The sequence below is a fragment of the Carcharhinus amblyrhynchos genome, chromosome 5 (assembly GCF_965287045.1).
Source record: "Carcharhinus amblyrhynchos chromosome 5, sCarAmb.v2.hapA, whole genome shotgun sequence".
Taxonomy (NCBI): Eukaryota; Metazoa; Chordata; class Chondrichthyes; order Carcharhiniformes; family Carcharhinidae; genus Carcharhinus; species Carcharhinus amblyrhynchos.
In genome coordinates this window covers 48,058,049-48,084,470 of record NC_137328.1, presented here as the reverse complement: position 1 = coordinate 48,084,470, position 26,422 = coordinate 48,058,049, and the positions used below count along the sequence as shown (strand labels likewise).

General features: G+C 42.8%; 1 protein-coding gene across 1 annotated transcript; it reads right to left on the bottom strand.

The window, feature by feature from the left end:
- Positions 1-3,665: 3,665 nt before the first annotated feature.
- Positions 3,666-26,142, bottom strand: minar2 (membrane integral NOTCH2 associated receptor 2). The gene is made up of 5 exons (XM_080189785.1): positions 25,981-26,142; positions 23,730-23,978; positions 18,097-18,102; positions 16,308-16,418; positions 3,666-3,767 (listed from the first exon to the last, which is right to left on the bottom strand). Exons 1-5 carry the CDS (start codon positions 26,140-26,142, stop codon positions 3,666-3,668), a joined length of 630 nt encoding a protein of 209 aa, XP_080045911.1.
- Positions 26,143-26,422: the final 280 nt, after the last annotated feature.

Below are 26,422 nucleotides of genomic sequence, written 5' to 3'. Positions count from 1 at the left end.
GTAATCTGGCCCGGGAGCAACGTGGCAGGGGAGGCTCATTCTATCTTTATTTTCTGCGCATGCACAGTAGGAGGCGCTGACTGGAGCTGCAGAATGTCAGGCGCTCTAAGCTCCGCCCACAGGCTTGTGCAGCACGATTTGGACTCACTGAAATTTTTGCAGGTAGACTGTGTATGGGGGCACTTGAGAATGGGTCTAAAAGTGGGATCTGAAACACTCCGAGTTTCAAATCCACCCAGCATTTAGAATCAAAATGGTAAAATAGGGCCCCATGTTCTGTGCGCACTTTTGGTTTCCTTATCTTGGCAAGGACATATGCTCTAAAGTGAGTGCAACAAATGTTCACTAGACTGTGTCCTGGGATGAGAAGATTTTTCCTGAGTAAACAAACCTATATTCCCTGAAGTTATAAAAGTGGGAGGTGGTCTAATTGAAATCCTTAAAATTTTTAAGGGGTTTGACAGTGTAGAGAAAATATTTCCTTTGGCTGGTGAATCTAGAATACAACATCATTTGGGTGGCATGGTGGCACAGTGTTTAGCACTGCTGCCTCACAGCGTCAGAGACCCAGGTTCGATTCTGGCCTTGGGTGACTGTCTGCGTGGAGGTTGCCTGTTCTCCCATGTCTTTGTGGGTTTCCTCCAGGTGCTCCAGTTTCCTCCCATAGTTCAAAGACGTGCAGGTTTGGTGGATTTGCCATGCTAAATTGCCCCTTAGTGTCTCAAGATCAGTAGGTTTGGGTAAGATACTCCATCGGAGAGTTGATACAGACTCAATGGGCTGAATGGCCTCCTTCTGCACTATTAGGATTTTCTGATGGTCTCAGAGTAAAGGTTCAACCACAAAGGACTGAAATGAGGGAAAATTTCTTCACTCAAAGCATTGTGAATCTTTGGATTCTCTATTCCAGAGAACTATGGATGTTCAGTCATTGCTTAAATTAAATACAAAGATGGATAGATCTTAAGGGCTCTGAGGACCATATGGGAAAATGGAGGTGAGATAGAAGTTGGACCAAGATGTCATTGCAGAGCTAGGGCAGGCTTGAAGGGCCAAATTCCTACTCCAGTCCCTATTTGTTATGTTATATACTTTAGCACAATGGTGATCTACAGCCCAAAATTTTCCTTTGACCCACCTGCTGCAACAGAACCTCAAACACCCTGGCATTGAAGGATAAGGTGCCTTTGAAAATATTAGTGAGTTCAATCTTCAACACCCAATTCCTCTTCAATGGTGAACTGCAGTACCTCAGTGACTTCAGCCAATTGTGGTGCAGGCTAACTTCTCCTGGAAGGTTTTGCATTTGTTAGTAGCACGTGTATATGAGAAGGGATATATTCTGGAATAAAACATGCACCGAGGACCACTAAACAACACTTTTGCTATTTTTGCCAAAATCCTGTCATAAATATCAACACATTTCCTTTGAGAGTATTTATGACTCATTATTTTATACAGTTCATCGGGGCATCTTGGGAAAGAAATTCTTTAGCTGATACACTGAGCTTCTTTTCCTGTTGCATTCTTAACAGAAAACAAATTCTTCAGTTCACAAGGTTCTCTAAACAGATGTTCCATATGTTCTTTTGTCAGGAGAATGAGGATGATGGAATGAGAATACTATCTAGACACACAACACTTGAAGCTGTTTAGGTCAAAATCCTTCTTCTGTGTGGGATGGCTTGGGGTCTTTACCCACCACAACAACCTGTAGTTTTGGGAAGTCATTTATAGTTACAGAGTAAAGCACATAGATAGAAGTCCAGTAGGAACAGTCATAAATCAACTCTTTTTGTCTATTATTGGTACAGGCACACAGAATACATGTATCCAAGGTCACAGCTGCCATTTGTACGCATTGAGTGTCTCCTTGGAATGATCAATGATGCAACTTCATCTAAAATTTCAGAGGAATGTCATTCCACACACTACAAAGAACTAAGCAGACCTTTCAGGCAGAATGTTAAACACTCCTGCCCATCAATTTTGTTTTGATGTTTTTGATCAACCAAGTGCCTGATGTTATGTAACATATTTTTCCGCTCTTCAAAGAGGTGAAATAAAAATATGTACTTTATTTTTCTATTTGTTCATGCAATGGGAACATCGCTGGCAAGGCCAGCATTTATTGCCCATCCCTAATTGCCCTTGAAAAGGGGTGGTTAGTGCACTGCTGCAGTTGGTCTGGTGCAGGTAGACCCAAAGTGCTACTAGAAAGGAATTCCAAGTTTTTGATTCATTGACAGTGCTGACGGTGATGGAATTGCAGGAAAGTTTGAGACTAGGACGGGAACTCGCATGTGCTTGCATCCCGATGTATCCCAAAGCCTTGCCTTTTTAAGTGAAAGAGGTTACGGAATTGGAAGGAGCTTGTAATATGCCTTTAATTGATAGCAGCAGGTCATGACTAAAGGGGCAGTGTGTCATATAATCTAGCCTCAGTCTCACTTTGGCCTGTGAAGAGAACACAGCTGTGCTGCTACCTTTATGTTTTCTTCCATGTGCCTGGTTTAAGCAAATGAATTCACAACATGTTAACCCAATCCCTTATGAGTAACTTGTGCCTTTATATCATTATAACAATGTGATTCTGCTGTTGAAGGAAACTTGGTGAGTTACTGCAATGCATCTTATAGATAGTGATAACATTGTGTGCCACTGATGTAGGGAATGAATATTTAAGGTGCTGGATGGGCTGCTGATCAAGTAAACTGCTTTGTACTGGGTTGTTTTGAATTTCTTGAGTGTTTTTGGGTCCGTATCCAACTAAGTAAATGGAAAGAACTCCTTCATGTTCACCTATGCCTTGTAGATGGTGGACAGGCTTTGGGGAATCAGGAGATGGGATACTTGTCACAGAATTCCCAGCCTCTGGCCTGGCCTTGGAGTCATTTATGTGGCTGAACCAGTTCAGCATCTAGTAATTGGAACCCTGAGGATATTGGTGGATATTGATGGTGGGATTTTGAGTGATGATAATGCTGCTGATGTCAAAGGGAGATGGTTAGATTTTCTTTCGTTGTAATAGAAAAAAGAGTTGTGCTGAGTTGCTACATGAGAGTAATGGCAGCTCGCATGTGTATAAACCACAGATCATGCTGTGCATTTCCTGTGTTGTACCATTCAGGTGGCTAGGACAGGAAATGGCATTTGGATTTGTTAGCATGTTTTATCATAGTTTCAAGACGAGCAGTCAATCAAGGTAAAATTGATAAGCATATTTGAATGAGATGGTGATGGCATAACCACCTTCCACCAATACTGTTTTAATTGCAATCAGTCGTAATTATACTTATATAAAATGGGCATCCAATGTTGTTCAAAACTCCAGGAGGATGATGCCAAGGGCAATCGTTGCTTATTCCAGTGAGAGTGAGAAAAGTTTTACGGGATTGAAAGAACTTAGGAGGTACTTTGTAAGCATTCACAGAAAAGGTTACTTTTTGGACATCTTTAGTGGTTTTTCTTTTATTTGCTGTTGTAACTGCTTTTATTGTGAGGCTCCCATTTACTCCCTTCTCTTCACAACTGCCCAGGCAGAACAAGAAGTTTTCATGAAAATTGCCCTGTACCTTTGATTTTTGCAGGGCCTGAAGTGATGACCACCCTCTTATCAGTACCTCTGTACCTGAATTACCAGAGGAAGGCTGTCTTACTTTTAGTTATTGGAAGATGGAATGAGCAATGATTGCCCTTCGCGCCTCTGTCCTTCCATGGTCAGACATAAAGGAAGCTTTCTTCTTCTGTGCTTTCTTCTCCTGTGCCTGATAACATAAAGCAGCGCTTGAAAATTAACCAAGACAACACGAGGGTAGGGGGTTGAGGTAATGGTGTTTTGAAGCAATCCTCTTCAACACTTTTGAATGGAGGTATTTTTAGCTGCACATAGTTTAAGTCCAGCAGCTCACTATTTCTCACCCGGTGAGTTCCCAGTTTGAGATGGGTTCACTGGAAACTGACTGGCAAGAACGATTGGCATTTAGACTACAGTGCTTTCAGAAAACTTGACCTGTCAGATTACTTGCATGAATTTCACCCTTGTGGAATATCTGGGTTCATTTTCCTTTAATAAGAATGACCGTTGTTCTCTCTTGGAGTGCATTGATTTGGGAAGACATGTCCTGTGACCCCAAATCCTTGCTGAAGCAAAACATGTAATAATCCAGAGACAAAAAAGTAACATATCAGCAGAGGTTGGTCCACAACTTCGTTAACACTTGCATCAAGGCAGCGAATCGTGTTCTGAATGAAGCCAAAGAAGTAGAGAGAAAAATAATGGGTTTTGTTGCTACTGCCACTGTTGGCAGATTGTTAGTCTGATAGTCTGTGTGTATTTAATCAATATACCTCAAAAACTAATGCACACAAAACTTGGTGCGCCAGATAGGACATGGCCCAAGGAAGAACTGCTTAGAGTTTGGTAAAGATGTGAGGCCTGATTCTCCCATTGTGACGTGCTAATTTTTTTGGCACGTCGGGTTGGGAGATGCTCATGTCGGCCATTTTGCGGGATTTGCGCATTGTTCCCAATGCATGTGCGTCTCCCATGGCCAAAGAGCAGGCATGGTCGAGACCATGCTGGAAACCAGTGGAAAAAACAGGTAAGTGATTTTAATCTATTTTTCATGTAATTTAAACGTCATTATTGGGCCCAGGACTGAATTCTCCGGGCCCGATAGCTTCTCCCACCCATCCCCCAGAGTATTTCACTCTAGCGTAGTTTAGAGTAGCTCGAGGGACTAACAGGAGACACCGCTGAAGTGAAGGGGGAGCAATCGGGGCCCCCCAGGGGGGTCAGGTGGTGGGGGCGTGGTGCCCCCAGGGCATGGGCATCTTGGCAGTGCCAGTCCCTGTTGCTAGGTACTGCCCAAGGGGAAAAGTGTCCATGCCCAAGGACACCTTGGCACTGGGCATCGGGCAGTGCCAAGGGGGCAGGGCTTATTTTGAGTGTGGCTTAGGGGTGATCAGTGAGGAGGGGGAGTCCCACTGCCACCCTGTATGGGACTGGAGGGAGGCCAATGATCAGGGCAGGCTGGGGGTGGTCTGCCTGTCGAGGGGGGCCTGCCTGTCAGGGAGGTATGCCAGGGGAGGGGGTTATCATCACTGCTTGGGGATTGTGGGGAGGGCTGGAGATCGCGGTGCTATAGGACGGGAAGGGGATCAGGACTGGCTCGGGAACAGACTGGGGGGGGGGGGCTGCTATCAAGCCATGGGATGGGTTAAAGGGACAGCAGTGTGGGGGGCCCGGGCTGGCCAGCAATTGAGTTGGCCAGCAAACGGGAGGCTGACGGATTGAGGCCACTGCACATGCGCAGAGTTCTGGAACTGTCAGTCTCTGGCATGAATAGGCCCTGCCCTGAGCTTTTAATGATATTCACAATTGTGACCTCGGAATGGTCAGAGCGTGGGAGATTCGAGTTTGAACCCTCACTAGAAAACAATTATAATTTACACCAGTTTTTCCGTCAATTCAGCACTTAGAATTTTTTTGGGAGAATTGGGCTGTGGATTTGGATCAGGGTCTTAGATATTTTTTTAAAGGACGTGTCAACTTGGAGAGATAGGGCAGAGTTCTTTTTGTTTTTGAATGTTGCAGATTGACTCAGCTTCTTGATGGAATTTGTCACAGATGCCATAGTGCAAGCAGAGTTTTCAGAGTTAGTTGTTGGATGTGGATTGGCTTGAAGCCTCCTCAATGTGATGGAAACTCTTTATTAAATGTTTTCAGTTTTGTAGGCACAATGCATCAACTCGGCAGGGAAAAGCCTCAGTGAAGAGATATGTAATTAGAAAGACATTGAGTTAATAGCAGAGCTATGTGCTTTATTGTTTATACTGTATTTAGTACTAGTGATGTCTCTCCTACGACATCTAATTACAACTGTTTATCTATGAACTTTTCACATGCATCAGTCTTGAATGCAGGCATTCTCCAGTCCAATTCCACTATTTTCTCCTTTAAGTCCTTAGCTAGCAAACAATGTCCTCGTTAAGATGCTAATGATATAGAGTTTGGGTCTCCATAAAATGTGTATGTTCATTTGAGGCCTGAGATGAGGCAATTAATTAATTATAGTACCTGGGTGACTATGTAAACAGATCTGCTAAAGGGGGTGGTCGTGGAGATAGTGGGGACAATTTTCTGGCCTCGCCACACCTGGCACAGATGGCAACCAATCCATGAAAATAGCGTGTGGGTCGAGATATGGGTTTTGCACCTGGTGCCAAAAGGTTTGCAATCATCCCACTCCCTTTCTACTGCCACAAACTGGATCAGGCACAAGGCTGATTCACATATTTAAAAGTAGCATTTAAAAGTGCTAAGGAAGAAGGAAATAGATAGATTTCTAGACTCTAATTGGAGAGAGGGTGAGAGTATTGTTTCTGATGTCAAGGATTAGCCATGAGCATATTGAATAGTGGAACTGGCTGTTTTTTGTTTCTGTTTTATTACCTTGCACATTAAAAATAAACTCCTCTTGACTCAAAAGTTGTAACATAGAATTAAGTGAAATGTGTGAAATATAAACTTGTGCGAGCCCAGCTTAAATCAAAACTCCTCCTGTGAATAAAATCATTTCAGAAAATCCTAAAATATGACATTTTGTATTGTACACACTAATTTTGGTCTCACACCATGGGTGGGGAGTCTTTCCTGGTGGCAGTGCATATTAGAGAGCTGCAGGTATGCTCCATTAAATTCTATCCTCCAAATAAATGGAATAACATGGATAGTGCCCCTATGATTTTTCAATTTGCACTGCCAGTGGGAGAAGTACCACGCCAGTAGCAAAAATCTGTAAATTTGCTCCCCAAAGCTCTGATCAACATGTCATAGCCCATGCAAACTATATTCTTTTTTTAGACATCACTCCCACATGCATTTAAAGTCTTCATCATCAAGTGTAGTGAGCCTACAGTTCAAACTAATGAAGATGTACAGATATAATTTGCCCACGTAAATGTAAAGGTATCTGCAATCTTTTAACATTAAATAACTTGAGCTCTGTTCATACTTATAAATTCCTATTGCTACATTTACAACGTAAACTTACAGAATTTAATTTAGACGACAGGAGTCTTTCCAGGCAGCTGGAGAACCAGCTGGATCCCTGCATCATTTCTATTCAGGAAGCCTTGCTACATTAAGTGTCAATCATGCGCGTAACTGGGTAGCGGCTGGCCTTCCTCAACGGCTCCGGAAGCAGAGAGCTGCCAGCAGCTAATCATTAGGAATGTACAAGCATACGAGTTAGGAGCAAGAATAGGCCATTCGACCCCTTGAGCCTGGTCCACCATTCAATAAAATTGTGGCTACCCTTATTGTGGCTTCGACTTTACTTTCCTTCCAAACCCCATACCCTTTGACTCCCTTGTCAATCAAGAATCTATCTAATTCAGCCTTCAGAAAACATTCACTCCCCTCACCTGGAGAAGGGAGTTCCACAGACAATTCCAGCCTGTCCCACAGAAGGAAAACATCATTACAACATCTATACAGCCAAATCCCCTCAGGATTTTATATCTTTCAATCATTCTTTGAAACAGCAATGATAGAGGCACAACCTGTCCAGCCTTTCCTCATTGATAATCCTATCAATTCCAGGAGTCATTTGAACAAACCTTCTCTGAATTCCTTTGAATACAACTATGTCCTTTCTTAAATAAGGAGACCCAAACTATACCTAGGGTGGAGATTTTGCATTTTTAGGCAGTGTGGCACAGCAGGCATTAAGGATGGTATGGAAGCTGTTGGTTCCAAGGGTGGCTTCCTCCACCATAATTTTAAAGACTGATATATAAAAAAAATTAAGAGGTGGGTCCCATGACATCACATTGGCTCAGAGCCAGCCCCATCAACACCTTAGCTTTCAAAAGATTGGGGTGCTGTTTTCAAAGGGCAGAAAGATTAAAATACAACACCCTCAAACAACACACCCCAATGGAATATCTCCCTCCCACCATGAGGTACCCTACCCCCACAGATCACCCCCATAGAACTAGGTGCATATTGTGAGGGATGTGTTGCGATTCACATCAGCGTGTTGTCCATTTCATTTATTACATTTCCTTTGAAACTTTTTTTGTTCAAGTGTTTCTTTAACTTGATACTTGTTTTATATATCCTTATTGGTTTTTAAAAGGGCACAGAAAGAGAACCTGCTGGGACATTGGAATAGTAATAAGGAGGCAGAGATCTATAAAGCTGCATGCTGTGAATAAACTACTAAGAAGCCAAAGATCTGTGTCCTCTTTTGTATTCACCATCTGGCTTGGATTCAACTTACATGATAGCAGAGAATGGCTGTTTTAAAGATATTCTTATTAAAATTTATGGATAAAGTTTATAAGATCGTCTATTAAATGTTTCCTGCGCACGGATAGACAATTATTCCATGCAGGAATATATCATGGAATTTAACAACAATATACCAGATTGCAGAAATTGGATTTGGAAAATTACTGGTCCAATGCTTGCTTTCAGATTGTTGGATCGTGCTATAATGTTGCATCTGGATAAACTCCTGGGGTGGCATCTTATGGCCTCGATTTGAGTTAGATTGGAAATTCCCACCCAAAGTCAACAAACATTTCCATTGTTCACTCCGATTCTGTGATGGGTGAGGTGATAGAATTCTGGCACTAATCTTAAATGGAGTTAGATCCTCAGAAAGAGACATAATTTTGGAGGAGACGCCTGAGGCTTTAAGAATATTCCTGGGAAAATGGACATTGCTTGCCACTTTCATGACACAAATGGGACATATGGCAGGGAGTGGCACAAAAGATGAAGGATGTAATGCCTGCATTATCCCGAGATCATTCAGATATGGGGGTCAGACATCAATACAACAGAAGAATTCCAGGGAAAAGAAATGAGGATGGAGAGCTTTACGGTGGATTTGGTAGATGACATTTATGGCATATGTACCTGTCTCTTCTTTGATTATTCTCCTCCCTTTCTAACTGAGCACTGCTGTGACTAAAGATGCGTTTCCTTGATGCCAGTGTAGTAAGTCAAAGGCAACTCATTGTGCTTTCAACAATGAATGATTGATTTATTATCAATCATATATGTATAATATATAGAAAATAATGGTCTGACAGGACAGCAATACAAGACTGCTCTTTTCTCCTCCCTGGCTCCAACTGAGGTTCCTCTCCATCCCAGGATGCGCGTCCTTGCTCTCCATTGGCTCGGTGTGACCTCTTGGGTCTGGCCTATTCTTGTAACCTTGAAAGGATTGCCACCTTTAAGGGGCCACAGTACCACTATTCTCCATTTGCTAGATCTTTTCCCATTCACCTAACTAATCTATATGCCTTTGCAGCCTCCTTGTGTCCCCTTCAGAACTTACTTTCTTACCTAACTTTGTGTCATCAGCAAATTTAGCAACTATCCCATTAGGCCATTCATCTAAATCATTTATATTGAATTGTAGAGAGTTGAGGCCCCAGCACTGATCCCTTTGGCACATCACTTATCACTTAAAACTCCCAATAGTAAATTCATTGCTACGCTATGTTTATCTTGTCAGTGCATACATTTAACTGCTGATGACTTTTTCTTAAATAATAGTTTACAACAATCCTATCTTACTGTGAGCTATCTTTCACTCCTAAACAGTTTGGGGGGCAATTCTCCCAGCACATTGCACTGCTAGAGCAGTGGAATGGGCTGGGAGACGTAAGTGGAGACTGTGTAATGGGCTTCCCGTCGGGCACCATGTATCTCCAGCGCTGGATTTCTGGAGCTGCTTTAAATATTTAAATTCAAATTTCAATGTGGTTAGGAGGCCTACGACTGTAGTCTCCAGGTCTGATAGCCTCTTCCCACTCCAGGAGCTGGTGGCCCAGTGCCACTTGAGTGAAGGAAAGCCATGAAGGCTCAGTAAAGGGAGGTGCCCCCTGGGCATTGCCAGCCTGAAAGTGCCAACCTGGCCCCCTGGCACTACCCAAGTGACAAAGTGGCAATGCCCAGGTGGCACCTTGGTGATATCCACCAGATATTGGGCAATGCCAAGGGGGTGGTGCCACAGGGGCAGTGCCTAATGGGGACAGACCCTCTTGGGGGGGGGGGGTGGAGACTGGTGGGGGACAGGGTCCCACTGCCACCTTGCATCTGGGGTTGGTGACAGAGGGAGAGAAGGGCTGATCTGGGATGGGCTTTGGGGTGGGGGACAGGGTTCAGGTTGATTGGGGTAGAGGTTGGGGAGATCGGCACTGCAGGGGGGTGGGTGGGTGAGGGAAATCAAGGCGGCCTGGGTGGGGGCGGATGCGGGGTTTGGAGGAGCTGGGATAGGGGGTTGCTGAGCTCACCAGCGAATGAGGTGGCTAGCAATTAGGACAGAAGTGTGGGGCTATTGTGATCTCGGCTATGACCGATTGGCACATGCGCAGTGACCCACTCAGCCCTATGCTGCTGACCTCTCCAGCAGGAATAGGCCCCACCCACAGTATTTTATCGTGATGCTAGGGCACTCTGCGATGTACAGTGTGTGGAAAATTCATTTTGAAAATCCTGCTGAAAAAGTCAACGGGACTTACCCCAGTTTTATGCAGATTCGGCATTTAGAATATTTTTGGCAGAATCCCACCCTTTATGTTTAACCATACTAACCTCCAGTCCTCTTAGTGAGGCACCAAAGGAACTTTTTACAACATGGTGACAGTGCAGGATGGATCCCAAAATCTGGGAGAAGCTGGAGAAGGAACTCTGATTCTCAAAACTGAAGCTGACTTGAGAGAAGTGCACCGAAATTGAAAACATGGTTGGAGATTATCTAAAAAAGCTAGAGAGAACGGAGATTACCTAAATAACAATCTCCACTGCAGACATGGAGGCTGAAGGGCTTAGGGCAGGCAGAGTGAAGAAAGGAAGAATTGCCTAGAAATTGATCTTTAAACCTCAGAGGATATAATTGCTTGCAAACATGATTAGTTTTCACAGTTATTTTCTGCATTAAAAAAGCCCAGTCTCAGCAATGGGAGCCCAACAAAACTGACAAGCATGGGAAGATCACAGAGAGAGGAAATGAATGTCAGTTGCAGAGATAGCACAGCGGAATTGGACTCTACTAAGGAAAAACTGACCAGGGTAGAGAACCAATTTATAGAATCCTTACAGTGCAGGAGGCAGCTATTCAACCTATCAAATCTTCACCAACCACAATCCAACCCCGGCCCTATTCCCGTAACCCTGTACATTTACCCTGCTAACCCCTCTGACATTAGGATCAATTTAACATGACCAATCAACCTAATCCGCACGTTTTTGGACTGTGCAAGGAAACTGGAGCACCCAGAGGAAACCCACAGGGAGAACATGCAAACTCCACGCAGTCAACTGAGGCCAGAATTGAACCCAAATGAAAGTGGAGATTGCTGGAGATAAACTAGAACTGAGGAGAACATTGGAGTGTCGCTCACAGGAGAGTTTGACACTTGAAACAGAACTTGAAATGATAAACTTGTGAAGCAAATTCAACAAAGGTGGGTCCTCAATTAAAACTTGATGAACTTCAAGCATCAGAAATCTTTATTTAGCATCGTGAACAATGCTTGAAATAGTAGAAGGAATTACTGACAAATGCACTGCTGGGAATCTATTCTACGCTAATCAGAATAGTTGGTTGAATCAATTAACAACCAAGACTTATGTGTTGAATTCTAACACCACACCTGCCAAGGAATCGGAGCAGGCAAGTGACGAACAATGGATTTTCTGGCCTTGCTTGAGCAAAGCCATAAAATCCCACCCATGAAGTTCTTGAACTTGGATTCATTCTAAAAGATGAGACCTGCAATATGGAAGAGCAAATCCAGGCTTTAAGAGCAGCAATGGAAATGTCTGAGGAACAGTTGATAATCTAACAAGTGAATTGGAAGAATCTAAGGAGCAGTCAGTGGCCATGGAAGACAGATTCTGAAAGGAACTGAATGCTCAGGAGAAGTTGTTAAGCTTGCACAAGGATCTTGCAGACAACTCTGAAACAAAGGCAATTGAATGCACCAGAGCTGAGCTGAATGAAAATATTGAAAAGTTTGAACAAGGATTGGAAAATGAAAGGGTAAACAAATATTGGGCTGAAAGTGTGCATTTTTGGAATGGAAATTTTTTTTAAAAGGCAGGGGCTGCAGTATATGACAAAGTGATAACAATATGCCATTGTAGTATAAAGGTATTCAGCAGAGCAAGAGTGGGACTTGAGAACAGTGTCACCCACGGTATGGTGTATAGAGCCACATGATAATCGACTGAGAGTAGATTCTGGAAGGAGCCAGCATGGAGACAAACCCATGTATGATTGTACCTTAGACATGTATATAGGGTGGGATTTTCCAGCCCTGCCTGCCACTGCAATCATCAGTCATGCTGATAATCAATGGACCTTTGTCTGGGGCGTCGAACTTCCTGTGACAGGTTCCACCATATTGGCACTGGAAAATTCTGGCTATAGTTATGGGTTAACAATAAACCATTATTTTTGAACATAGAAGTCTCCAGACATCTTGGTGAGACATCAAATGAACCGTTACAACAGCCTGGAGATAGAGAACGGTAATACTGCATCATGTGAATAATCCTACTGAGAAGAAAAAGTTCTGTCTTGTTTCCTATTTCACATCATAACTTGGAGCCATTTGTCATGTTGTAATCACTCTCTGCCCCACAAAGGGCAGTACTGCACAACCATGTCTGGCTTGAGGATCTAATCACACCTGTGTCAAAGCTCACATAGACAGCCTTCATTAAAATATAGACATATTCCCTAGCCTGTAATCCTTTTTACCTGAAGGTTGTGGTTAGTTTTGACACCCAGTGTGCAGCACAAAGAGAAATCAGCTGCTATATTAACTTTACTATCACTGTCCTGTATTCCTTATTCTGGCCATCACTATTCTGTCCTTCCTGTCAGTTTATAGGATTTTCCTATTATAAAACCACTGGTCCCACAGCTGTCTGTCTCTGTGACTAGATGGAGCATTTTAAGATTCTGAAGCCACAAACGTAAGAAGGTGATTTTTCGTGCTGTGAAAGGGTTGGGTTCAGCGGCAGAAGTGCCAGCAATTTTCCACACTGGCTAACATGTCTGGTGGCATGTTTCCTCTTCTCAGTGAGGGTGCTTCTGAGAAGGGATGACAGCTATCCATTTGCCCGCAGTGGATAGCCATTAAGGGCAATTAAAGTGCCCTAGTGAGATCACTCAACACATCACTGGCTTGGTCAGGATTCATTGCCCAATCCTAATTGTCCTTGAGAAGGTGGTGATGAGCTGCCTTTTTGAATCGCTGTGCCAGTGTGGTGAAGTACATCCACAATGCTGTTGGGAGTGGAGGAATGGAATTCCAGGCTTTTGACCAAGGAACAGTGATATATTCTAAGTTAGGATGGTGAGCGCTTTGGAGCGGAAATACCAGGTGGTAGTGCTCCCATTTATCTGCTGCCCTTGTCATTCTGGGTGGTAGTGGTCGTGAGTTTGGAAGATGCTAACTAAGGAGCGTTGGTGAGTTTTTGACAGGAGCCTAGTAGATGCTGCACACTGCTATGCATCAGTGGTGGAGGGAGTCTGGATGCTATCTGATATTTGCCAGGCACTAGATGCTGAGGCTGAGGCTGAAGCCTAGCAGTTAGATGGAAACAGCTTCTCGGCAGCAGGCTGGGGGAGGAGGAGGGATGTTGTGGAAGGGGAGGGGGTAAGGAGTCTGCAAAACTTAATTCAATTCTCACCCTTACCCCACCACTGAGAGTGCCAGAGGGCTAGAGCTGTGGCCACAAGTCATCCTATGCAGGGGTTTCCCTCCACAATGGTAGTCTAACAGCTGCAAGTGCATTTTGTATTTCAACTTTTTAAAGTCTTCAGAGGAACCTCCACCTTGAAGCACTCTCTTATTCAGTAGCACTCACCTCTCCTGGTAAGATTTCTGACTGCCCAAAGCCTTGGGCAGTCTGTTGGCCCTCCCGACTGTGGAGCCTGCCTGCCATCCTTAATCAAAAGTTTATTTATTAGTCATAAGTAGGATTACAAATAAGTTAATGTAAAAATCCCCTAGTCACCACACTCTGGCGGCTGTTTGGGTACACTGGGGGAGAATTTAGCATGGCCAATGTGCCAAACCAGCACATCTTTCAGACTGCAAGAGGAAATTGGAGCACCATGCAGACACAGGGAAAATGTTCAGACTCCGCAAACAGTGACCCAACCTGGGAATCGAACCCAGGTCCTTGGCACTATGAGGCAGCAGTGCTAACCACTGTACTACCCAATGTCCCAGCATGTCATCCTATAATTGGACAGGCCTCCTGGAAGCAGCCTATAAACTAGCTGCCAACTTGAAACTCTCCCCCTGGGTGAGACTCTGATCATCCTTGAGTTTCTGAATTAAGACTTCGGCCAAATAATAAATTCTGAACCTACAACTAAATTCCAATGCACAATGCACTCGAGCAAATTTTGATTCATTCCAATTTCTGATAGGCAATTCCAACAACAACATCTTGCATTTTATAAAGCTGCTTTAGTGCTTATAGTGTTTCCTAGGAGCTTTAGCGAGCAAAAGGTGGCAAATGAGCAGATATTAAGGCAGATGATGAAAAGCTAAGTCGAAAGATAGATTTTGAGGAGCGTCTTAAAGGAGAAAAGTTGATGTGGGGAGAGAATTTCAAAACTCAGTGCCCATGCACCTTAAGGCATTGCTATCACTGGTGGTGCAATTAAAATTGAGGTTGCTCGAGATTCCATGAATTAGAGGGATACTAGTATTTTGGAGGGTTGGAGGTGATTATGGAAATTGGGAAGGGCAAGATGATGGAGGGATTTGAAAATAAACATTAGAATTTTAATATCAAGGTGTTTTACTTGGAGTCAATGGAGGTCAGTAAGCACAAGGGTGATGGATGGATGGGACTTTGTTCGAGTTAGGACACAAGCAGCAGAATTTTATATGATGTCAAGTTTATGGATGGTAGAACATGGTGGTCAGCCAGGAGTGAGTTGGTGTAGTTAAGTCAAGAGTAAATGATGGAACAAGTAGTTTCAGTTGAGACAGGGACAGAGTTGGGTAATGCTAAGAAGTTGGAAATAGATAGCCTGAGAGGTAGTGAAGAGATGTGGTCAGTAACATGTCTCAGGATCAAACATGACACAAAGTCTGGGAACAATGTAGTTCAGCTTCAGACGGTTTCCAGGGAGAGGGATGGTTTTGGTGGCAAGGGAAAGAACTCTATCACAGGGACCAAAACAATGACGTGGGAGACCCACTATTCATTTGAAATGAATCTGATAAAGAAATAAACCCTCTTCTTGATTATACACAAAATGGATCCAAAAACAGGTTGGTAAAACATTTTAGAATCTCTGATGATAAAGGTACTATCCTTTATTTATAGGTCTGTCAAACAATGATGTTAGTGCACTATTTCTATCTTTTTATTTCCATATTTTACCAATAATGAAGGAAGATTAAAGTATGGACCAAATTGAAGTAAATACAGAAGAACAATTGTCCCATGACCAGTATTGTGGTTAATCTTTATTTTCTTGAGCAGTTGTATTTGCATTTCTTAAACTAACATTAGTAGATTTACGTAAAGAAAGTCAAGAACAGAAATTGAACATTTAAAATTAATTTAGCATTAACTCAAAAATAAGCCTCTGAACATTTACAAAATAATGTAATTTCAATCAGATTAAGGTTGGATAAGAATAGCAAGGACATTGCGAAACACCATGAATTAGAGGAGTGTTGATATCTCAGAGTGTTGTAGGGTTAGAGGTGATTACAGAGATTGGGAGAGGCAAGAGGGGTTTCAATGGAGTGACTAAGCAGTAACATGAGTGCAGTAACCAAAGGGTACAGATCTAAGATATTACAGATCTAAGGTAATCTGAGGCTTATTACAGATCTAAGGTAGTTGGCAAAAGAACAGAAGGAGAGGTTAGGAGAAATTATTTTAAACTACGGGTTATTGTGATTTGGAATACATTATCTGAAAGACTAGTGGAAGCAGATTCAATCATAACTTTCAAGAGGAATTTGGATATGTACTTGAACAGACAAAAAGTGTTTGCAAGGCAATGGAAAAAGATCAAAGAAATGGGATTTGTTGGATGGTTCATTCAAAGAGCTGGTATAGATACAATGGAATGAATATCCTCCTTCTGTGCCAAATAACATGAACATGACTATTAAAGTTCTTTACATAAATCTTTTGTTGGCTCAATAATTTAGTATCCAACAACAACTATTAATATAGTAATTACAGTAATTAAAGTGCAGGCTACTATTACTAGCAGTATTACTAGTTTACAGCATTTGGCTCTTTTCATTTCAGACTCTTTCTTCCTCAGTAAAGAATCATATCCTGGCGTATAAATGTCGTCCAACCAAAATTTCAGGTCATTTGGATCCTCCTAAATGAATATAAATGAAGTGTGAATATTGCTGAAAAGAGAGTCATGCTGCTGAAATTTTTCATTTTGCACTCATCAGGACAAATGCAGGAATGCTGAATTTCAAATAATCACAAGAATTTATACTAAAGGGGAAAAAGATGCTGATTAATTGGCAAGTCAACTTGTACCAAATCCTGTGCACCAATCATCTCTGTCTCACTGCATTCTGTCACAAAGAATGGAGAGCAAAGGACGAATAGTAAAGGATGAATCCAGAGGCATCCAATAACTTGAGGGCCCATCTGTTTGATATAATATAGTCTCCACTATGTTAGCTCTTCTCGGTAGCCGTATTCATGCTTTTGAGAAAAAAGCTGAGTTTTTAAGCCTTATTCCGAGGCTAAGAGAACATGTTTAATAGTTCAGTGCAGTACCAAAGGAATCAATAGTTCTGTCTTTTGGATGAAAGCTAAACTGAGGCCTGTTTTCTGGAGGTCATAACATAGTAAGAAGTCTCACAACACCAGGTTCAAGTCCAATCAGTTTATTTGATAGTAAACCCACAAGCTTTCGGGGTTTGCCCCTTCGTCAAGTGAGTGGAGAGTTCTGGTCATAACATAACCAATGGTGTTTGTAGTTCAGGTGGTTACGTGGATGTTGGGATGATGTGAGTTCAAAAGGAATCACGTATCAGAAACATGGGAGTTCTTCCAGACCGTGGGCTGAGACAGAGCATAAGAGTTACTCAGTTAGTGTTAATTTATTGGAAACCAGCACTTCTACATGGTGTCAGGAGCTGGCAGAATGATGCAGGGATTTCGCTGCATCGACCCGCTTGTTTTTGACAAAAATATCATAGACAACTGGACGAAATTTGAAAAATAGTGGTATATCTACAGTGGTGCTGACATATTGTACAATCAAAGAAGGGAAAGGCATACACTCTGCCAAATTTAGTGGGTCCTGAGATGGTTGGGAAATATGAGCTCTTTGTTTTTCAAATAGAGAAAGAGAAGCAGAATCCTGATATATTGCTGAGATGGTTTGTGCACAAATGTTTGCCAGTAAAGAACATTATACTAGATAGACGTGTGTTCAACACAACCAACCAAAAGTTTGATGAGTCTATTCGGTCACACACTATAACTTTAAAAACTTTAGCAAAGAAATGCAATTTCAGCACACTCACAGATCACACTGTGTGGGTCCACAGCAATATTGTCCACAAGCAGCTTCTTTGTGAGAAAGGTTTAACCTTGGAAGCTGCCAACAGCATTAGTATGCTGAAGTCAGAAAGAAACAGCGAAGTGTTAAGTTGAGAAACAGAGGCCTTCACATTACAGGGCACATCCTGTTCCAACTGTGGTGGCCACTACTCACAAAACAGAACGCTGCAACAGAAGTGGCAAATGGTAACATTTCACAAAATGCTGCAGATCCAACCCAGAGAAGCTTGTCCACACTACCAGTACAAACAGGATGAATAAATTGAAGTGTAATCAGAGTACCCAAGGTGCAGAGTCTCTGAAAACTCTTTACAGTGAAAGCATTGGCATCATTATCGAGAAGGGTGAGATTTTCACCACATTAAACAGTGCCTGGAGTAAAGCAAAACTACTAATAAAGATTGACACAAGAGCCAACTGTAGTATCCTGCCCAGGCAGAAGTTGCGATAAAGTGACACATACACTGCACCAGATCCTGACACTCAAGTGGACCTCATGGAGTATGGCAGACAAACTATCTACACAGAAGGTGTGGTCATCCTCCTCTGAACGCAGGGCAGTTTTCAATTTCATGTCGTTGACCAAAATGTAAAGCTGCTCACGTAGGCCATCAAATAGATGTACTGTCAGGCATCTATTTAATGGCGTACATGAGATATTATTTTTTCTTATGATTTTTAGCATTAGTGGGGATTATGATTTCAAATGCAGTTATATACAACTAAGACAGTATTAGTAATGACAATCAAGGTAAAGAAGAAAGGAATCAAAAAGCTAATCACCATTTAGGCTGTAAGGATTTCCTTAGATACCTTTTACTTACTGGCCTAGTATTGGGATAGCCAATGACCAGAAGGGCGATTGTAAGTGGGAGAACCTTAATAGATTAGTAAGATTTTTAAACCATTAGACATTAAAGCACTGATAGAACTACCAGCATTGAGTTAAATAACTTCTAAAACAAGCTTATGAGCTAACAAAAAAACATTTGAGATGCAGTAAGAGATTTAGACAACTGATTATGATTTAAAACACATAAGCTGATGTTTTGAATGTATTAGTATAATTTTTAAGATATATTGTTCACATTAGCTACGAACAATTTGCTGCGAAGCATCATGGTAAAAGGCATCAGGGCAAAACTATATTCCAAGAGAATGTTTAGACCTTGAGAATATGCAAGATTTATCAGTAAAGTTTCAGATGGACAGAATGTTTAGAACACTTAATTATATTTCATTACTAGGATTTATTCACTGTCCAGACAGGATAGATGCAAGCATGCTAGGTATAGAGTCATTTGTTAATCTAGTTTGGTATAAGGGAACCATGGGAATGTTCATTTGAACTTTGGACTGGTATCTGAGATTACTAGGCAACAGAGGAAGTGGGGTCAGCCAAGACAAGAATTAACTTCCAGATTCTACAGACTAATAAAATGCCATTATGCCAAAGGGTAAGATGCAATTGGCTAAGGTTTATGTCAGTATTATTGTTGAGTTTTGTATATTGAAGATGATTGATTTAAAGTTGGTGAAAGATGGCAGTAATTGATAAGAAAAATCCTATAATTGATCTGTTTTGAACTGTACATGTCAGATTTCATTGGAGAGATCTAGCTGATCTATCTCAGAGTTGCCCTGACCCTTTGGTCTCCTAGTGGCCTAAATAAAGTTATGTCTTTAAACTGAGACACTGGCTTCTTCAGTTTTGTATTGTCTGCAGTTTAGACAGTACTGGCCACTTCAGAAACCCCACCAACAGCACCTGTCAGGATCGGTATTAACCCAATCCACTTGAATAAGGCACTGCTCAGACCTCATCATCCTTTGAAGACGCTGAAATAATTCATAGCTGACCATAAGACACAGGAACAAAAGTAGGCCATTTGGCCCATCAAGTCTGTTCCACCATTCAATGAGATTATGACTGATCTGACATGATAATCCTCAACTCCAGTTTCCCACCTTATCCCCATAATCCTTGATTCCCTTGCTGATTAAGAATTTCAAATACATACACAATGTAAAGGTCTTCAGCATCTTGGATATAAAGTAGCAAATCTTCAAAACTCACCACATTCACATTTGTGGTAGGCAGATTTCATTTCCTCCGTACGTCCTATGGAATCTCCACTGGTAACGAGGTTTTCTAACATTGGATGGAGCAGGTCTTGAGGCTACAGGCCATTCAAGTCCCTGTACTCCTATCAGCAGATGCCGCCCAGCACGAACTTGGTGCAGTTTGCATCCAGATGGCTAACTAGTAACCTTTGCAATAAGGGCCCTCATTGGCACTCAGACTATTATGCCCAAAACAAAAAGGAGCTCCTGGTCCTCATCTTTGTCAGAAATTTCATGACATCATATATAATTATCCTGTAAGTGTTGTAACCGATCGTCAGCCGCTCATCACTGTTCTTAAAAAGCCTTCCCACACTGTCTGCAAGACTACAGCTACTACAACCTCAGTATTGTCGAAAAATGGGATAAAGCATTGTACTCGTGCTCTTTCCAAAGCCCTCCTACCTACCAACCACCCAGGCGGATCGTGAGGAGGGCATTGACATCGTGACCATATAGGTCCTTTCATCTTGTGAATTGAGGAACTTAGGGACTCCTTTTAGGTGGATTTCACATGCAGGAAACTCCATGAAGTCATTTTGAAAGTTGACTTGGGTCCTCACAGGAGCTTCCTCATAAGCTGTGCACATTCTTCTGTATACATGAGGAGTTAATTGTTCAAGATGGGCATGGTCAGTGATTCATTATCCCTACCTCTTTACAGAGGTACTATACTCAGTAACTCCACCAAGGGCACCCAGGGTTGGAGCAATTAGGTGCAGGGCAAAAGAATTCCTATACTGACCATCGATCGACGTGTGTGGACGTGGGGAGACAAGTATTGGTGTGCATCATGCAATATGTTCAAGCGTCATGCAATGCACTTCAAACCAAGGAAGCACTGCACCTACTTGATGTCCTGGATCTCCCATGGCTATTCACGATGGCTGATATTTACGAATGGAGTGGTAAGCAGCACTTGATCCCAGCTGACTCATACTTCGGTTGGTTTGAAATCAACCACCTACCTGACATGAAGAGCAACACGGCCATAGGCAAGTCAAGAGAAGCTTTGCCAACACGGCATCCTACAATGCATAATGACAGGTAACACTTGTCTGTTCATTTCCAGAGTTCAGGGGCTTGGAGCACATCGTGAGTAGTCCACTGTATCCACAGTCCAATGGCCTGACAGAAAGGGCCTGTTCAGCCAAGCACATCCTTGAGAAAACAGACTTCTATACAATTCTCCTCAGCCCGGGAAACATGCCCAGATGGGATCTGCCATCATTCACACAGCTCATGCTCGCTAGGTGCACCAGTACCATGATTGCCATTGTCAAGTCCCTCTTGCAACATAAGATCTAAATCAGCCCGAGTGGTATCCTTATGAAGTGGTGAGAAAGTGGAAAGAGGTATTATGAGTAAAATGCTCGCACACTTTGTCCTCTAGAACCTAGTCAAACATTTAGAATCCAGACCACATGTGACCATGGCAAATTGGCAGTGGTATTCAGAGGTGCCCAACAGCCAAACAGCTATATGGGTCACATGGACGGTGCTCAGTATGTACAAAGCCAGTGTCACCTACTGCAAGTATCTGACCACCATCAACCACCACTGCACCCCATCCAGTCTGCAATCCAGACCTTCCAAACCAATAAAAATGGTGTGTCCTTCAGAGGACAATGCAGTGAGTTCTGCAGCCTCAGGGTACACCACAAAGATACCTAATGCCTTTTACACTGAAGACAACAACCCAAAAATCTCATTCATTGCCAACGGGTACATTATGGGTGGCATTGTAGCACAGCAGTTAGCACTGTTGCCTCACAGTGCCAGGGACCTGGGTTCAATTCCTGGGTACCAAATTCAATTCCCGGGTATCAAGATGTGTACTTAGGAGGATTAGCCATGGTACATTTGTGAGGTTATGAGGGCTAGGGTGGGGGAGAGGGCCTGGGTAAGATACTCTGTCAGAGAGTTGGTGCAGACCCAATGGACCGAATGGCCTCCTTCTGCACTGTAGGGATTCTATGATTCCCACTCAGGGTGTCCAAGCCAACCAAATCCAGGATTCAAGGACAATGTGATGAATTAGTCTACAATTGGATTTTGTTTTAAAAGGGTGGGAGACAGGAGGTGTAATGGGCAATATGGCAGCTGCTATAGTCCAATTAGCATTTTTCACCTTGTAAATAGTAATATAAAGTTAGCCCTGTTTAATTTTATATGTGCAAATAGTTTCCTTTGTGATTGTTTTCCTACAAAGTCACTACTGTTTGTCCCAACTTAAATGAGGAAGATGTAGACTGGGTGGTCATGTGGATATTGGGATGGTGCAGGTACAAAAAGGGTCTCATGTCTGGAATGTGGAAGTTCTCCCGGAGCCCGGGCAGAGACAAAGCATGTAGGATCTGTTCCGTTACTGTTAACAACTGTTGTTAGTCCTTGGTTACCAGTTATTGGAACATAACACTCGTACAGTGTTATTCAAGAAAAAACAAGGAATTAGCTTGGCCTATATTTCTCCTTCAATTAACATAACCAAAGCATATATCCATTGGTTCTTCATTTTTCATGCTCTTAGTAGAATCTTACTCTGGACCTATTTGTAGCTGCGTACATTGACATCCTTCGGGTTACCATTGACCAGAAATTCAACTGGACTCGCCATATATACACAATGGCTACAAGAGCAGGTCAGAGGCTAAGAATACTGTGGCAACTCACCTCCTGACTCCCCAAAGCCTGTCCACCATTTACAAGGCACAAGTCAGGAATGTGACGGAATATTCCCCACTTGCCTAAATGGGTGCAGCTCCAACAACACTTAAGAAGATTGACACCATACGCAACAAAGCAGCCCGCTTGATTGACATTGCATCCATAAACATCCACTCCCTCCACCACCGATGCTCAGTAGCAGCAGTGTGTACTATCTACAAAATGCACTGCAAAAATTTATCAAAAATTCTTAGCACGTTACAAACCCCTGACATTTCCATCTAGAAGGATAAGGGCCGCAGATACATGGGAACACCACCACCTGCAGGTTCCCATCCAAGCCACTCACCATCCATTCCTTCACAGTCGTTAGGTCAAAATCCTGGAACTCCCTCCTTAACGGCAGTGTGGGTCAACACACAGCGCATACACTGCAGTGGTTCAAGAAGGCAGCTCACCACCACCTTCTCAAGGGCAACAAGTGATGGGCAATAAATGCTGGTCACTCAGTGATGCCCATGAACCACGAATGAATAAAAAATAATTTTTATGCAAAAGCAGTGATTGAGGTAATTGAATTAAAGTGTTTCAGGATGTTCTAAGGCCATGATAAGGTACAGATGTTAGTGCTTCTATTGTCACACCCTTCCTCTCCTGATCTCATCATTTGTTCAGTATAATTTCCCCCCATGCATATTGCACTCCTCTGACTCTGGCCTGTTCTTTTAGCCTGCATTACCATTAACCACAGAATCTTCACATTATGGCTTTACACTCTGAACTATTCTCCCTAACACGCTCTGCTACATTGTTACCCCTCTCTTTTCATTCAGGTTTATCTTTGATTGTTCCTTGAATAAATATCTCCAATACTGTACTATTGCCAAATGTTTTTCTAATACCCAATGTCCATGAACTACATTGTGACTACTGTTTAAGTTTAAGTTAATTTATTAGTCACAAGTAGGCTTACATTCACACTGCAATGAAGTTACTGTGAAAATCCCCCAGTCGCCACACTCTAGCACCTATTTGGATACAATGGGGGAGAATTTAGCATGGCCAATTCACCTACCCTGCACACCTTTGGATTGTGGGAGGAAACTGGAGACCTGGAGGAAACTCACGCAGACACAGGGAGAATGTGCAAACTCCACACAGACAATGACCCAAGCCAAGAATCGAACCCGGGTCCTTGGCGCTGAGGGGCAGCGGTGCTAACCATTGTGCCACTGTGCCAAGTTAAGTGCAAGCTAAATTGATGTTAAAATATAGTTACCTATTCACAATAATACTTTTAGTAACACATCACCTTGCTTAAATGATCAGCCAGATTCGTTTGTACTGACTGTCTGTCATAATCCTGAATTGTCCAGGATGGGTGAGCTTTGTTCTGTTGCCAGCTGTTGTCTGTCCTTATATCTGCATACAAGGGATTCCTCTTGATGGTGGATTTCAAGGTTAGTGGCGTGATATGTTTGCTAAGGACTTTATCAATGGGAAAAGGACTATCACCATACAATCGCAGGCTGAACATCTTTGATGCATCGTGGTCTTTAGTCTAGAAGACATTGAATACACAACAGTAACAATGTAACAATGATGTAATTCACAGCACTCTCATTGAAATAATTTATGATCGTATTGTGACTCTATTACCAGTCTGATTTAAGATTCAAAATTTTAAAAATTTAATGTAGTTGCAAGGATTCATTTGCTTTCACAAAAATAGTGAATTAACATAAGCTACTTCTAGGGCGGTGGATAGAGGAGAGCCGGTGGATGGGGTCTTTCTGGATTTTCAGAAGGCGTTTGATAAGGTACCTCACAAGAGGTTACTGCAGAAGGTCAGAGGACATGGAGTTGGGGGTAGGGTGTTAGCGTGGATAGAGGATTGGTTGTCAAATAGGAGGCAGAGAGTGGGGGTCAATGGGTGCTATTCGGATTGGCGGTTGGTGACTAGTGGGGTGCCCCAGGGGTCGGTGCTGGGGCCTCAGCTATCTACCATTTATATGGATGATCTGGAGGAGGGAACCGAGTGTAGGGTGTCGAAATTTGCTGATGACACCAAGCTTGGGGGAAAGGCAAATTGTGCGGAGGGTGTGGAGAGTCTGCAGAAGGATCTAGATAGGCTGGGTGAATGGGCCAGGAAATGGCAAATGGAATTTAATGTTGGCAAGTGTGAGGTGGTCCACTTTGGTAGGAAGAATGGTAGGAAGGACTATTACTTACGTGGCGAAAAACTGCAGCAGGCGACGGTGCAGAGGGACCTCGGGGTCCTTGTGCATGAGTCGCAAAAACCCAGCCTGCAGGTGCAGCAGGTGGTCAGGAAGGCTAATGGGATGCTGGCCTTCATAGCGAGGGGGATTGAATATAAAAGTAGGGAGGTCTTGCTGCAGCTGTATAGGGCATTGGTGAGGCCGCAGCTGGAGTACTGTGTGCAGTTTTGGGCGCCGCACCTGCGCAAGGATATTTTGGCCTTGGAGGGAGTGCAGAGGAGGTTTACTAGGCTGATACCGGAGTTGAGGGGGTTGAGCTATGAGGAGAGGCTGAATAAACTAGGCTTGTACTCGTTAGAGTTTAGAAGAATGAGGGGAGATCTCATTGAGACGTATAAGATGATGAATGGGATGGATAGGATAGAGGTGGAAAGACTCTTCCCGCTCAAAAAAGACAGTAGGACTAGGGGGCACAGCCTCAAGATAAAGGGGGGGCAGTTCAGAACGGAGTTGAGGAGGAACTTCTTCACTCAAAGGGTGGTGAATCTCTGGAATTCTCTGCCCGTTGAAGTGGTGGAGGCTGCCTCGCTAAATATTTTTAAGAAGCGGGTTGATGGGTTTTTGATAAGAGAGGGGATTAAGGGTTATGGGGAGAGGGCGGGAAAGTGGAACTGAGCCACGACAGATCAGCCATGATCTTATTGAATGGCGGGGCAGGCTCGAAGGGCCAGATGGCCTACTCCTGCTCCTATTTCTTATGTTCTTATGTACTTCCTAATGGATTAAAGTTTATTCAATACTGTCACAAGTAGGTCTATTGCCAAATGTTTTTCTAATACCCAATGTCCATGAACTACATTGTGACTACTGTTTAAGTTTATTTATTAGTCACAAGTAGGCTTACATTCACACTACAATGAAGTTATTGTGAAAATCCCCTAATTGCCATACTCTGGTGCCTGTTCGGGTACATCGAGGCAGAATTTAGCATGGCCAATGCACCTAACCAGCACATCTTTCAGACTGAGAGGGGAAGCTGGAGAACCCAGAGGAAACCCATACAGACACAAGGAGAATTTGCAGACTCCACACAGTGACTCAATCAAACCACTGTGCCAAATGAAAGGAACAATTACAAAAATGCAGTTGATTAACTAAAAGCTAGGCTTTAGATTACTGATGATTATATTTACAGAGTCGTTTATATGAATGTTTCATATCTTTTAATCTAGGTCAGTGCCTTTAAGATATTTCTTTAAAAATATAAAAGCATTTTTCTGCAAGGATGTATCTTCAATTCTCAGATCGAAAGCACACCTGTGAAGCTGTTTTTGACCCACTTACCTGTGAATAGACTTGATTGTGCCACTGCCGACCACTCACAGCTGCCCCAGAGAGACCTGGAAAACCGATTCGGCTCAAACCAGGAGTTGTAGGTAATGCTTTTACATCTAACTGCAGAAATTTGTCAGGGTGGTTGTTATTTGGCAAGACAGATAGGTCCATGTTTCCCTGTTGTGTTTACTCCAGTCTCACACTGGGACTGACAAGCAATGCACTTTCCTCAATTATTAATAAATTGTTGAATATTTAGGTGGATAGCTGAAACATTACCCGTCCACAGATCTCCTTTTCGGTTGTAAATGAGCTAATCTTGGATTGCACTCACTTATGAATAATGCACACCTTTTGTTGTTGGGCCTTTTAATTAGCATGTTGCAGATTATGAGGCAATGTGAAAGAGATGCTTAAAATTATGAGAGGATGGGGCAGGTTAGATAACAGC

Excerpts from the sequence above, each read along its gene's own strand:
- minar2 (XM_080189785.1), bottom strand. The coding sequence starts at position 26,142 with ATGGACCTATCTGTCTTGCCAAATAACAACCACCCTGACAAATTTCTG. Across the intron at positions 23,979-25,980 it reads ACAATCAAGTCTATTCACAG|ACTAAAGACCACGATGCATC; the intron begins GTAAGTGGGTCA and ends AATGTCTTCTAG. Across the intron at positions 3,768-16,307 it reads GAGCCAAATGCTGTAAACTA|GCACAGGAGAAGAAAGCACA; the intron begins GTAATACTGCTA and ends TTATGTTATCAG.